This window comes from Cimex lectularius, unplaced genomic scaffold (genome assembly GCF_000648675.2).
Source record: "Cimex lectularius strain Harlan isolate CLEC.00 unplaced genomic scaffold, Clec_2.1 scaffold1, whole genome shotgun sequence".
NCBI lineage: Eukaryota > Metazoa > Arthropoda > Insecta > Hemiptera > Cimicidae > Cimex > Cimex lectularius.
The window spans coordinates 3,429,296-3,444,265 of record NW_019392813.1 but is presented as its reverse complement, the minus strand read 5'-3'; the positions used below and the strand labels follow the sequence as shown (position 1 = coordinate 3,444,265).

Here is a 14,970-nt window from a genome sequence, read left to right as displayed (position 1 = left end):
CATTATCTCCCAATTGTTTTCTCGTGTTTTTATCTTATCTCTGTGTATCTCCCTCTCTCTCTCTCTCTATCTTCTTTCTCTCTCTCTCATTCTCTCTATCTATTATAAAAATTTATTCCTGCTTATTTCTATCTCTATTTGTCTTTTCCTTCTCCCTCTCTCTCCCTCTCACTCTCTCTCCCCCTCTCTCTTTTTCTTTCTCTCTTTCACTTTTCTCTGTCTATCAAGGTATCAAGCAAATTGACCCCTATTTTCAAAATAATAATAAATATATAATATAATTCNAATGAGTAATCCTGTAAACGTAAACAGAATATTTTATATAGATTTTTTTTAATGAAAACTTAAAATCCTGCATTATTTTCCGGACAACCCAATATTTGTATTTATCTATGATCCTCTTCTCCTTCTCTCTCTGTATTTATGCCTATCACTTACTGTCTTTTAATTTTATTCTCTCCCTTTTTTAATTTCATATCCCTCTCGTTCTTTCTCTTCCTCTCTTCTTCTTTGCTCTCTCTCTCTCTCTCTCACTCACTCTCTCTCCCGTTCCTAAACAGTTTTTATTCTGCCATTTTTTTTACAAAAGAATTGGTTTTCAAATCCTGATGAACCGAGGAGCAGAACGGGTAATTTTTAATTAATTTCCTTCGGCTGCCAGTAGCCATGTCTACCGTGTTTAAAAATTAGAATTTCAATAAATTAATAAAGGTTTATTATCCAAAAGCATTGTCTCGGATGGAATCTTCCTGCCCGGCCCTCTATCAAAAAATAATTAACCCGGGGAAATATTAACCTTGATGCTTTCAAAAGGCCTTTTCTTACCGCTACTTCAAGCCCTTTAATCTCAGACGGGATAATAGAAAACTAATGGAATTCTCTTTGCCTTATTAAGCCCGGTTTGCGTAATATATTTTTCTTACGAAGCCGAAATGCATTATTCTAGTTGGAGTTGTTTTTACAGGGATTTTTATTTGGCTGGAGTTGTCAGTGAGGCGTAAGTCCGCGGGGAAACAACTCCCAAACGATTTGACGAAAATGTGTCTTGTGCTCACAAAACAATAATAAACAAAACAAAATTGACCTCTTACCCTCTGCTTATTCAAACTTTCAGTAAAAATAAAGAAAACTCTTGTGAAAAGGTTTCTGCCAAATCATGCATACATTCTATATTTAATTGACATCTTAATTAAATAGTTTCTTTAATTTCTTAGCCTATTTGGGATAAAGTTTAATAAAAGTCAATTTAATGATGTCTTTTGTATGATGTTTGACTACCAGCGCGTAAGGGCTTAATCATCTAGTGACTGGAACACCTCGTTTGGTCCCCTTTTCGGCCTGGGAGGAGTTTACTAAGACTCAATATCCTGTTACTTCATCTGGTCCCTTCTGGGGGAGGAAAAATCCTTAAGAGTTATTGCTATAAGCTGAAACCCAGAACAAATCTAGCATCTAAGCCCGGCGACCCCTTCACAAATAGGGGTTGGCTTCGACGTATACTTTTCCCTTCCTGGGGGGTCGATAATGACGTTTGTTACCAAAAATTTCCTTTCTGTTTAAATTGGTACTATTTTTAAATTGGTTATTTAGAGGATGGAGCAAAAATGTTATCAGAGAAGGATACAATTCAATATAGGCCAAACAATTTTGATGAAGGCATTTTTAAACATATATTCTAGCTTTTTGTCTATTAATTGATGTTTATTTAATAAATGAATCAATTTAACTTTATTATCATGAACAAGAACTCCCTGAACATTAGAAAAATTGTGAAAAACGTTCCTGAACTTTTTCAGATCTTCCAGGTTTATCTGTAAAATACCTACGTAATAGAAGATTGACACATTTAAAACAATGTGTCTACACCCTCAAAATCCTAGACGTGATCACTTTACGAGAAAATTACTACATCCGACAATATACGAGAAAATAACGTAAAAGTCGTGACTCACGAAAAATCGATCCCTTAATTTTTTATGATATGATTTTTTCTCCCAAAATATAAACTAGCCTTAGTTATTAGTTTTTAATTAATCACAATCATAGGACGTGCTGTTTAAATTGCAATGAAAGACCTAAGATGGATGGGAAATAAACATTTAGCTCTTTACTTCCGACAAAAGGAAAGTTGGGTTGAAAAAAAGCTGCTTTAATTTAGTGATGAACTTTTTTCAATTAATTATTCTTTTTGTGTAAGGTCTTGGTTGAGATGAAAAATCTAGTGTCACGAGCGGGTTTCGAACCCACCCAGCCTAAGGTCGTTACATTAGCTTTTCATCTCATCCAAGACCTTACATAAAAATAATAGTTAATTGAAAGAAGTAATTCGGCCTATTGGACCGCTAAACATAAATAGATTAATAATTAGTGTTTAACCTTTTTAATATTTTTTTCCTTGTTGACTATTTAAAAAAACATACAGGAAACTGTACTTACATAAAGTTATACAGGGTGTCCCTTGAACAGATACTTCTGAATGTTATTCGAAATGTCAAATAGGTCTGAAAAGTCCTATTGTTCAAAATCCGATTCTCAAAATAAACATAATATACTTTGCTACAAAATTGGACATAAGAAAAAAACAAAAAGCTACAAATAATTTTTTTTTTTTTTTGCGTTATGAACTATGCATATTAGCCATGTGACAATTCGTATATGTGTGTTCAAATTTGGGGGGGTTATTGTGAAAAAAGGGCCAGGGGCAACGGTGGGAATCGAACCCACGACCGCGGCGTGAGAGTCTCTCATGCTAACCACTCGGCTACCGCGGTCCCCAATTTAAGAAAAACGATCCTAAAACCGGTTTCTTTTGTTCATGTAAAGTTACCTCGAAAAGTATCTGTAAACGTTTTCATTACCGGCAATAAATTTGATCTCATATTCAATGTTTTAAGAACACATTAAATATTAATCAACAACAAATAATTAAAACAACTATTTTAAAATGTCCACTTTCTTAATGAATGCAAGCCGGATATCGTTTCCTGACATATTTTACTTTATAAGAGTTTTGTTCCTTTTTTTTTTAATTCCACAGTTTTTACTTCAAAAGATACTTTAAATCTTGATGAATAACATTTTTTTTAACCTTTTGTAATAGAAAGATTAAATTTTTAATCTTACTTTAACATTAAACAATAACTTTGCAAACTACTAAAACTATCATCTAAGCTTTTCTTTTTTTTGATAAAGAAAACAATAAAAAAATAAATCTCATATCTCACCCTCTCTATCTTTAATGCTTATTATTCGTGTAATCAAATTTATGTTGAGGATTTTATGAGCTCTTGGGAATTTATGGGAAAAGTCGTGAAAGGTTGAACTAACCTAAAAAGTGAAATATCTCAAACAAAATTGTAAATCAGACGTTGAAGAATAGGACTTTTTAGTTCAATTTGACATGTAGAAAAATCTCTTGAAGTATTAAAGTATATAAGTAAGTGTTCACGGAACACCCTGTGTAGTAGGCTTATTTCACGTGAGACATATGTCGAGTAAAGCCTGGCGACTATCCTACATCAACCCAGCGTGTGAAAAGAATCTGATTTGTCACATTATCATTAAAATCAAAATAAATACATAAAAATACTTACAAAATGTAAGAAAACTAATTTATCACTCTATGTCCAATTAGTTCATAAATATAAATAGTGTCTTGAGGTTTTTTTAAACTTAGATATTAACATTTAAGTGGACATTAACATAAATCGAAAGTGGATTTCGATATTTATCCTCTCAGTTACGTCAGGGTAAGCAAGATTTTTTGATAATAACAAACATGTTGGATCATATGCAAGTAACGTTAAGTTGCCCTCATAACTGTAGAATGCTTTATTATGCTGTGCGATTTCTCCGTATGGTTTGCGGCGTGATGCACCTGTAGTTTGGTCGTACTCGATCCAATCCTTACATAAAACCCTAGAAGAACAAGCAGATTGTAAATGATTTTATTTGTGGTGATCAGATGAGTTGCTGGACAGACTTCAAGGATGTTTTACTTACTAGCAATGGTCAATGGAAGGAAGACACAAAGCCCTGGATAGTGATGATTGTTATTTCATTGAAAGTTAAGGTTATAATTGAGGGAAAGTTTTATTTGCTGCAAGTAATAAGGAAGAGTGCAGTGTTACGTATTTCAAGATCTGTTAGTTGACGGTACTGATCGTCCGGCAGCTGTCAACCACGTCGACTGATTGTTATGAGCGCGAGGTGTTGATAGCCTCTTAATTGTGATTTATGCTGGCTGCTTGCTCCATGTTGCATATTCCTATATCTGGAAGGCAAAATCATTGTCGAAGAAGAGGTGACGCCTGATGGAAACTTTACATGAGCCACATATAGTCCCACAAAACGCAAATAACAAGCTAATTTCATTGCAAGACCAAAATGATCGTTAACGACCAGACTGCAAGTTTTAGTCAGTTTTGCTTGGATTATCCGAGTGTGAAGCTAATCCTCTAAGCTTCCAACTTAAGCATCGGGGTGGATTTTCGATTTGAACTTTCCGGTGATTAATATAAACTCCCCAAGTTAAGCTCTTAAGCAGGTAACAGGCCAATACGGAATGGATGCTAGTTGGTACATTTGCACCTTTGAGGTTGAGAATATTAGTGTGCCTCTGCCTACCTAAAAGGGTCATCAGCTGAGAAGGTCCTTTTTAATTCTCCATTTATTAATATCGTCTCTTTGGAGTTTTCCGTAGGACTTTTACTGTGGTTCTTCTTTCCCAAGAGCGGGTAGATTGCGCACAAACTGAGTAATTTTGGGTTGGTAAGAAAATAAAACAGAGAAGCGGACTAAACACCCTCCCCTGAGGAACGCCAGCAAGGGTTTAGTCTCTTAAATAATTTATTTGTTTCAAAAATCTAAACTACTTTTATCGTTTTCGTAACCGGGGTGTAATAAAATCCAAATTATACTGTTATCTCCTGGGGAGTGGGCTTACTTACAGGTGCCAGAGAGGGTTTATAATGTATATAATCAAGTGTAATGTTGGCTTTTAAAATTATAAACAGAAAAATAGATTTGGTCTAATATTCCCCCATTTTCAACCCCTTCCCTCGACAAGGATTGACGATGATCCGCCTTTAGCGAGAGACGTCCCCGGATTCCGATCCCCTCCGGGAGTTCAAGACCGTTCGGAAAGGATTCCTCCTTCCGATACGGACACAATTAGGACTTAAAAGCGGCGTATTAAGACTCTCGAGCCTGTAATAAGCGGATCGTCGTAATTTATTCCACCGATGGACGGGGAACAAGCCGATATATCGAGACTATGCTGTGGTAATTATCCGTCTCGTTAGAAAATCGTTCGCCGATCCGTTTTTAAAAAATGATTCTGGAATCTGCGATTAGGTTGACCTCTATTAGAAACAAGGACCGCCTTGATTATTGACGTATTTACAAAAAAAATGCAATGTAAGATTTGATGGGGTTATGACTGTTTTTAATTTAATTTCTTCGCCACCTTTGAGTTGTCTCACATGTCATTTTGAACCAACTAATTACATGTCCTATAATATGTAATTTTTGTCGGCACACTATCATTAAAATGTAAAAAAATGATATCTAAACTCTCCGATATTTCAATTTTTTTTAATTTTTTTAAATCGAGTAATTGAACAACAATCTGCGCGAAGCGCAATTATTTGCATAGATAATACGTAATTTACACGAAATCGGAAATTGTTCTGATTCTAACCTGATACCGGATAAATAGACACATTTATGAATTTAAAAAAGTAGAAAATTTGAGATGAGTATAGATAACGCTTTAGTAGAAAGTACTTCCGTAAGCGCTTTGTTCGGTTTTGGAAAAATTTTCATTGGCGATCTGATCTTTTTTCAACCGTTGATGGTGGTCAAATTCAAAACATATACAAGAGTTTAAATGCATACTAGAAGAGGCTGTATTTGTTTGTCGGAGTGATATTTTGGTTATTCACATATTATTAGACTGCATTTGCGATTCCGTCCTGAAAAGACCCATTAAAAATATTGGGATGAAAAGACATTTATAACAATGTTGAGGGAGGAAAATCCTGGGGAAAAACTTACTGTTAACAACTCAAATAGCCGGATTACCCGAAAAATGTGCATTTAGTGGGATTAGAATGAGGTGCTTTATTACGATCCTCTTTCACCCAACCAGACCGTTAACTCAAGTGCATCACAAATTTGAAACGAATAAAGACAGCAATTGACCAAAATAGACAGAGGATTCTTTACCTTCATGGAGATAAACCCTCTCCTCCATTTTTGCACTAGTCTTCGAAGATACGCTGAAGGAGGATGTTGAATATACGTTGGTCAGGATTTGAGTTAGAGGAAAAAATTGCGGTATGATCCGCGTAAGTAGAGAAAATGGTATTAGGGTGTATACGTAATAAATTATATAAAGGATGGGATCAGAATGCTTCCTTGTGGGACGCCGGATTCTGTCTGACTTCCGAGAACTCGTTATCCCACTTCACTCTAAAGCCAGAAACACACCCTGATGCTACGCCATGCGACGCTACCCGACGCCTTACCACGTTTTGGTGGGGTGTGCACATCTATCCGACGCAAGTACACGTCGCGTACAGTCCACAGCGTTTATCACAATAATCACGATACAATCGCAACGCATCGTTTGTTCTTAATGCACTGTTTTGAGCAAAACCTTGTAATAAATTATTAGTTAAATTTTATGAGCACAACCATCTAATAAATTGTTTGTTAAACTTAATTGTTTTAATAAAGTTACTCCTAACCATCATAATTAAACAATGTTTATAAAAACTTATGCATTTTTGATCTCGTTTAATTTGGTTTACATTAAAATAACATGTTGTAATTAATATAACGACAAAATTACATGTACTTAGTTTGAAATAAACTACAAAAAATATGAGTGTCCTGTTCTGATGCTACCCGACATTACAAAATGGTGTAATTTTACGAGCAAAACTATGAAATAAATTGTTAATTAAATTTTATGAGCAAAACCGTGTAATAAATTGTTCCAATTTTAATATATGTACCGCAGAAGCGAGTGCAATAAATTGTTAGTTAAATTCATTATATCAAAACATCGTATTCCGGTGTTGTTTTCTACCAAACCATTAAAATTAATTTTTTAAATAAAAAGTAATTAATTTTTAATCACAGTTAATTTGGTTTATATTAAAATAAGTATTATGTAATTAATATAACTACAATAATACATGTAGTTTGAATAAAAATATGAGTGTCCGGTTCTTTTGTCTTCGACTGTACTCGATGCGATCCGACGAAAATCTGGACAGTGGGGATCTCAGAGCGTCGGGTGGGTTAACGTAGCATAGCATTGGGTAGATGTGCACGGGGGTAATGCGACCTTATGGAAAATCGGAGTTTGGATTTGCGTCTGGTAGCATCGGGTAGCGTCGCATGGCGTAGCATCGGGTAAGTGTGTTTCTGGCTTAAAGCATCGGTTAGATTTTCAGGATAAGGACGCTGGGGTGCCAGACCATATCAAAAGGCTGGGCTACATCTAGAAAGCACCCTAGTAATACCCTTTATTCTCTAGAGCAGAGGAGGTAGAGTAGACAACTCTGAACCCTAATTGGATCATGGAATGATGAGGACGGGTGCCGAATTGGCGAGAAGGAATGACTTTACGCGTTTTAAAATGTGTCTTTCAAGGATTTGGGTCATTAAAAGAAAGATGGTTGATTGGTTTGAAAGAATATTGTTTGGGAGGTTTGCGAACTTTTGGAATGAGAATAACGGTGGAATATTTCTATAAAAAAAGGAAAGTAAGCGGTTCGTAAGATGGCATTATTTATTGTGCTTAAGAAAACTTTGGCATTTTGTGGGAGGTTTCGAAGCATGGTGGAGGTAAATGGAATATGGCTAGTGGATTTACCTAATTGGGGATTTGTAAATGAGGTACTTTCCTTCAGAAGAATGAAAAAAATGAATTAACATAATCTGCACATGTATGTAGATAACCACCATTCCCTCAAATAGGGTGGAAAAATACTCCATATTTCTCCATCAGCTTCTACACGTATTGTATAACTAATCTAATTGAGAGTCGACTAATTACACATTTACGCCAATAAGTACATTCACTCTCAACACACGCTAGGGATACAAAACTGTCATTACTCTATACATAAAAAAGGACCCTCTTCCCTCCAAAAACGGAACGGGTGATCGAAATACTTGCTGTTGTGTCAAGGACGATTCTTCTACACGCTCTCTATATAGAGCTAAAAAGTTACGGATGAAAAGGGTTGCAACGGAAATGAACAGGAATTGGCATACTAAAGTTATGCATAACCTATTGTGCGTGATTGGCATCATTTATGTCTTGATGAGGTTTAAAGATGAGGGGCAATCCTAAATGAGTTGAAAATAGTTTAGGAATCAATAGGATCCATTTTAACATTTTTTGTCAGTGGAGAGAGGTTGTGTGGAAAGGTTTCAAGGTATGAGAAGAGAGGTAGGACGGTTCATTTACAAAAACTCTCAAAATTTGGAAACCAAGGTGAAATTTTTTTAAAACCCATTATTTATTTAATAATGCATGACTTTATAGATAACATTGATTAATTGGGTGCTGATAGGTTAAAGAAAATATTTAAAAAGAAATTCAGAGGCTAGGATTTATATGAGGCCGGGCCAATCGAGCGCTGATCGGTTAATTAGTCTGGACTAAATTACAGATAATTAAATACTTTAGATGAACCGATAGATTTTATTTGGAACTTCGGATGGGTTGAGCTAAAATCAAAGTGCTTTAACACTGTAGAACCCTTAACACTTTACGATGTTTAAACCATGCAAAATATCTGCTCATCAAGACAGGCTTGATTAAGCACGAAAACCTGGTCGCACAGATGGTCGCAAATTGGACGAGTTTAAAAATGAAATCCGTTTAGAAGATCTGTTTTCGATATGAACCATGTTAAGACGTCGAGACGTAAAGATAGATCTTCTTTTATTAAGAAATTCAATTATTTTTGACATCGTAAACGTCCAATATATCAAAATAACGGCATGAGAATGGCTCGTGTTCGAATTGCCTATATTCAAAAAGGATTTTAATAAAATAATTGACGTTCCTGTGTAACGGTACATTACTCAATGTTTGAATGTAGACGAAAATGGAACGACACGATTAACCAAACATTTCTGTATTGAATTTTTAAAAAGAATGCAAGACCGGTATTTAAAAAATTATACGTATAAATTATATAAATGACTTAATTTTCAATAGGTAATTTGTGTTTATTAACCAACTTGTATTTATCTCTAAAACGGAATGGGTCCTAATTGCTTAATTAGACAAATGAAAATGTTAGTTGATGGTTGAAGATATCAATTATCCAGTGACACTGACGAACGCACATGCAAATATTTTTCTGTGTTGTTCAGCCACATTCAGTTGCGTGTTTTTGCATCAGTTCATTTTCTTGAACCCACGTAAGATTTCTTTTTTCAAGTTTGCAGCTTAATGAACCCGTAGTTTAAACGTTTTCTGTCGTACTAGTTTGCCTATCCTCTGCAGACATCTTTACTGCAATAATTGCTAGTTTGCTGGGACACGAGTAGGAATTATACGTGAGATTTCGTTTTGAAGTGCTGGTGAAAAACCTGTAATTTGAAAAATTCAGAAAAATCATAATCTGCCTTCGACAAGACTGACAAACAATGAGCTTTAAACTGGTGAGAATTCTTAGATTTCTTCCTGAAGTCTGTGTAGTTTATGACTTCCCAGGTCGTCTCCAGCAGTACAAAAGACTTCATTAACTTTCCCGCAGTACTTGATAGTTTTTTTTAGACACGAATAAGAATTTTATTAAGATTTCTTCTTGAAATGTGCTGAACAATGAATCTACATTTTGATTGTTTTTCATGCCATCAATGCTTGTGCCTTAAAAAATCTTAAAAGATCTTACACTGACGAAAAACTCCTCATAAAATCTGATAGCCAAGCAGCCATTAAAGCATTTAACAAATGAGTGCAATCCAAAATCTCAAAATCTCCGAAACCTGTCGAACAAAATCGTGCTGATAACAACAGGACACAAAGGAATTTTGGATAACGAAAAGGCAAACGCACTGGCCAGAGGAGAATCTGCAAGTCCATATACAAGCTCTTAGCTTAATCTTCGGATAATAAAAGCAAGACAGTGATTATAAAGATAATCCCATTGCTTATTTAAAAACAATAAATGCGCATGGGCACGTATAAACAACCACGCGTTGTATTCCCCACTTTTATTATGTATGAATGTATTTATTAGCGCGAATGATGAAGTGGTCGCGGATGAGACGGATGAGTACCCGTAGCCCCACCGAATTAGGTTGGGTAATTTAATATCGATAGAGAGATGTGAGGGAAGGGCTCGACGGCATCCGTTGTACCCTTCTAGTGTGAATGTGTTTATTAGCATGAATGGTTATGTATGAACGGACGGGCCTGCCGAGGAATATAGAGTACTTCGCAGACCTGTCAAAAACTAAGGCTAGTGAGGTTAGTGGAGAGTGATAGAGCGGTGCAACGCCGGACAATAAAAATGTAGACAAATGACAATAAATTTTAATTCTAAATATGGCATGAAAGGTTACTCTGTATGAACGTATTTATTGGCGTGATTGGATGGTTGGCGAGGTGATTCTCGAGGCGAGGTGAGTAGGGGTGGGTACTCAATGGGTCCCAGGTACTCTGAAACCTGCCAAACATAGGTTGGATTAAAATCTTAAGGTAGCATGAGTGTGTATGTATTATTTGTATGTAATATATGCTTTAGGAATATTGCGTGTGGAGGAAAAGTTAATAAACATAATTATAACAAAATACTAATAAGCATATGGATCGTCTAGCAACGAAAAGTATATGACAGAAAAGTGATGAAAAATGCAGAAAATAATACATATTTTTGCAATTATAAAATAACGTAGCAACACAGTAAGCACTCAAAACAATAACAACAATCCTTGAACACAGAAAAAACGTACAGTGAAATCATATAATCAGCATATAGTGGAACCTTATCCTAAAATCTTACTTATGCGATCGTCACATGTATCAAGGTTCCTCTACAACGCTGGTGTTCCTCAAGGACGTACACTGGCACTTCTACTTTATACCATTTACTTTAATAATCTTCCCGATCCTTTCTTCTAACCCTGATCCTATCATAGTCTACCTCTCTCTTCCCAACATCAACAGGACAGCCTAGAACCATGGCTTTGGGCTTGTAAAAGTTTTCATATAAAGCATACAGTTTTCACTTCACTAACCCTTGGACGTCCGTTACTTAAAATTATACCTAGACGACTAAACTTGAACCCACACACTCGGCTAAAACGTTCAGACTGTATACTGTATAATACAAAACGGTCAAACATCTGATGGAATATAATAACCTAGGGGCATGTTTAAGCTTTTTAACTTTGCCTTTTTAAATTTTATGTCTGTAATACTGTAGTTTTACTAAGGTCAGGATGTGACGCAGGTTTGCTGAAAGTTTGGGGATTTTCTTTCTCAGCTTCCTTATGAGATAATAGGAAATAAATTCGTGTAATTGTTTTATTATAATTTCATTTTTTCTTTACTAAAGTATGTCGAAAGAGAGCTTGTAATTTCTTGGATTCGATGAACATGGAGTTTTTTCGATCATTTTGGTCAGCGTATATTCGCTGTTTTGGTCTTTCATGGCGTTCTGTTTTCGATAATATCATTTCGCTATATTTCATGTATTAAGGGTATCTATTTTTTATGGCAATGGTAATTTTTAAAATGGGAGATTTCTTCTTGAGGGCTGAGAGCTGGTGGAGTTCGGTTGCGCGTTTTCTTGAACGCAAGTAACCAATATTCTTTTCCAGACAAACAAAATAAATAAACAGAACTTGCTCATTTTCTCAGACTTAAATATGCAATTTATTGGTTATTTCTTTTTAAGACCGGCGGGATAATTAAATATGGCAGCTTCTGGAAATACTTGTCTGCCATGCTGTTTAGGTCTGTGTTTCGACATTTTGCCATATTTTAGATTTGCAAGAATGTACGTTTTTTCTAATTTTTAGAACATAGAACAATTTGGTAAATTTTTTCTTTGCGATTTTGATGATTGACCAGGGGTTTAATGATTTCCGGTTGTAGTAGCGTGCCAAGACAAACTTTGGACAAAATCCGCCAACGAAATGCCAAAACACGTCTGATAGAGCAAAACATCAAGTAAATTAAGACAAGAATAATAAAAAGCAACCAGAGCTTTTTGTTTTGAAAACGGATTTTCTTTGCTGTACAGAGAATAGAATTCTCCGGTCGATCACGAATTCGTGATTGATAAAATCGACCCTATTAGCCCAAATTAATTAAAAGCAGTAGCAGATGAGAATTAGTCTACAAATTTAATTACGATAGTAATCTGACGTTCTCGTGTAATTATTCTTAAACCGCTCCCTCGAGACGTTTTATTTCAATAACCGAGCGGGAAGTCTGTTATGAAGGGCTCCATTCAATTAGTAAACTAAGATTAGGTCCTTAGGGCGTGCCCTATCATTATCGTCATGCTCAAAAATGCATTTTGTCTGTTTCAGAATGGAGCTGAACTGGTCGGTGATACTATTCGCCCTGAGTCTGTCGGTGGCCCTCAGCGCGTCGGTCCGTAAGGAGACGGAGAGAAACGAAGTGACGAAGACGACGACCGAGGAAGGCCCGAGGATGCTTCCGGTCAGGGTCGAGACCGGGAATAAAAGGAAGACCACGGCCGACGTTCTCAGGCACATCGGCATGACCAGGATGAAGAACCCCGGAAGCCACCACAGAAAGAGGCTCGCCTCTCAGTCGAGAAAGAGCCACTCGGGCGACTCCCACATGTACATCATAAAACTTCCTCACAACCCTTACTACTACGATTCCGAACCGGCCAAAGGCTCGTCCCAGTCCCACAACGTCAACAGGATCCCCGTGAGTTTCAAGTCGAACGGAAAACCCGGCAAAATCTACCACTGGAATTTACCGGAAGTGAAGAAAATGGTGGCCAGGAAGACAAGCGCGAAAGCCAAGGACGCCAACCAGGTCTTCAAGCCCACCATCTGGGTCGGAGACGAGCCTCACAGGAGGGTCAGTTACTACAAGCCGAAAAAGCCGTCCAAGAACGCTTTTCAAAAGTATTTCCCCGGAAACGGCAAGCCCCACGCCCTCTACGTCATCGAGAGCAAAAAAAGGACCGGCTCACTCCACAGGATCAAAGAATAACTATTATAGTTTAGTAATTAATCCAGCTCAAGAGATAATCGTGCTGAAATGTTGACCTTCCTTTAACATGACTAGAGGCAAAAACAAAACAAACACATTGTTACAATTTTGTGAATCTGGTTTTCGTGTCAATCAAAAGTTGTATGTATATTTTTAGCTATTGTTATTTTATTTTTAGGTTTATGTTAGTTGATGTTTTAGACTATGTAAACATTGTACTATATTGATAACAGTTATTTTGTTATTATTTTTTTTTTGTAATAATTTTTTTAAGTGCTCAAAATTTAACCCTCCGGGCTTTCACGAGACGCTGAGAGTATTTCGGAAGTGCAATTTTCGGGTGACATTGTGACAATCATTAAATTATTTCGTCTTCCTAATTTTAAGTGTCATTTTTGTATATTTATTTTTTTAAATTTAATTTTTTTTGTTTTAGAGAGACTTATTATTTTTTTTAATTATCAGAAATGGTACTTCTAAATAAGCTTTAAATGTTTAATTGTAGTTGTATTATGTTCATGAAAAAAGTACCGAATGCATTTACTTGTATAGACATTTTTTCTATATATTAAGAACTGATAGACACTCCTTCAATATAAGTTTTTATGTTTTAATAATAATATTTAAATAAACTTATTTAATGTGATTCTTTTTTTTATTGTTTTCCTACTAAATCTATCTTCAAATCGAAAGAAAAATATATTAATCTATCTAAATATGTCAGTTATTTAATAATAATGTTTTTGGGGCGTCGGTGGCCGCAACGGTTTATGTGTTGACACGGCACTCATCACTGTAAGGTAAAGGTCCCGGGTTCGAATCCAGCCGCTGAATTCGAACCCGACATACTTATAAATGGGCTTTTTTCAAAAACACCGGCACCCTGAGGGTTTATATGACCTTTGCTGTTGCGAACCCTCGTTAAAAAAATGTTTTTATAATAGTTTTTGTCACAAGTTGGTCTAATTCAAAAATTTTGGAGTTCTACGAAGTAATTTATTATACCAAATAGAGGTTATTGAATTGGTTAATTGGGTCGAAATCTAACATAATTCTACATGCCAGGTAGATTTTGATGGTTTTGTAGATTTTTAAAATATTTCTATGTATATAACTTCTATGCTGAAATAATTTTAACATCAGACTGACAAGTTGAAGATGTTCACATAGAGAATCTGCTTCCCGATGTTTAATTGCATACAAAGATTTTTTGAAAAAATTGAGCATACCATCGTCGAGGTCAATTTACAGTTTAAGGCGCCTAAGTTTTGCGATGCCATGTATAAAACTCAACCAAGTATTATGTCTCAATTTGCAATTAGCTCGGATGCAAATTCATTAATAACATACGACGATTATGAATTAATGGGCCCTCTCTGTGGATGTAGGAAATATAAATTTCACGATTTTTTTTTTCACTTGGTAATTAAATCGTTGTTTTACTTCAAGACCAGTCCTAGACTCGCTGTGATTACAATGCAGACCAACTTGCAATTAAAACGTTTTTTCTCTATTTGCAAAAAATCCATGCATAAAGCATATTGCAAACGAAACATTGCACGTTTAAGTATTAAAGACACGTCTAACTGCATAACAGATGATGATAAGGATAATAGGAAGAATGATGATAAAGAGGGTATTCCCGAAGCACTGCAGGCTTCTTTCTAATTGTACTTTCCCAAGTTTCAGTTCAATTGATTCAACCCATCTTCTAAGAAATAGAAGGTCAT

At 35.7% G+C, this 14,970-nt stretch overlaps 1 protein-coding gene across 2 annotated transcripts in view; it reads left to right on the top strand.

Moving 5' to 3' along the window:
- Positions 1-13,489, top strand: part of LOC106665249 — a 96,254-nt gene extending 82,765 nt beyond the window's left edge. For both annotated transcript variants that reach the window (XM_014391546.2, XM_014391556.2), the window contains exon 3: positions 12,580-13,489. In XM_014391546.2, coding sequence (XP_014247032.1) covers positions 12,581-13,240 — 660 coding nt within the window. In that variant the 5' untranslated portion in view covers position 12,580 and the 3' untranslated portion in view covers positions 13,241-13,489. The remainder of the gene's footprint in view (positions 1-12,579) is intronic.
- Positions 13,490-14,970: the final 1,481 nt, after the last annotated feature.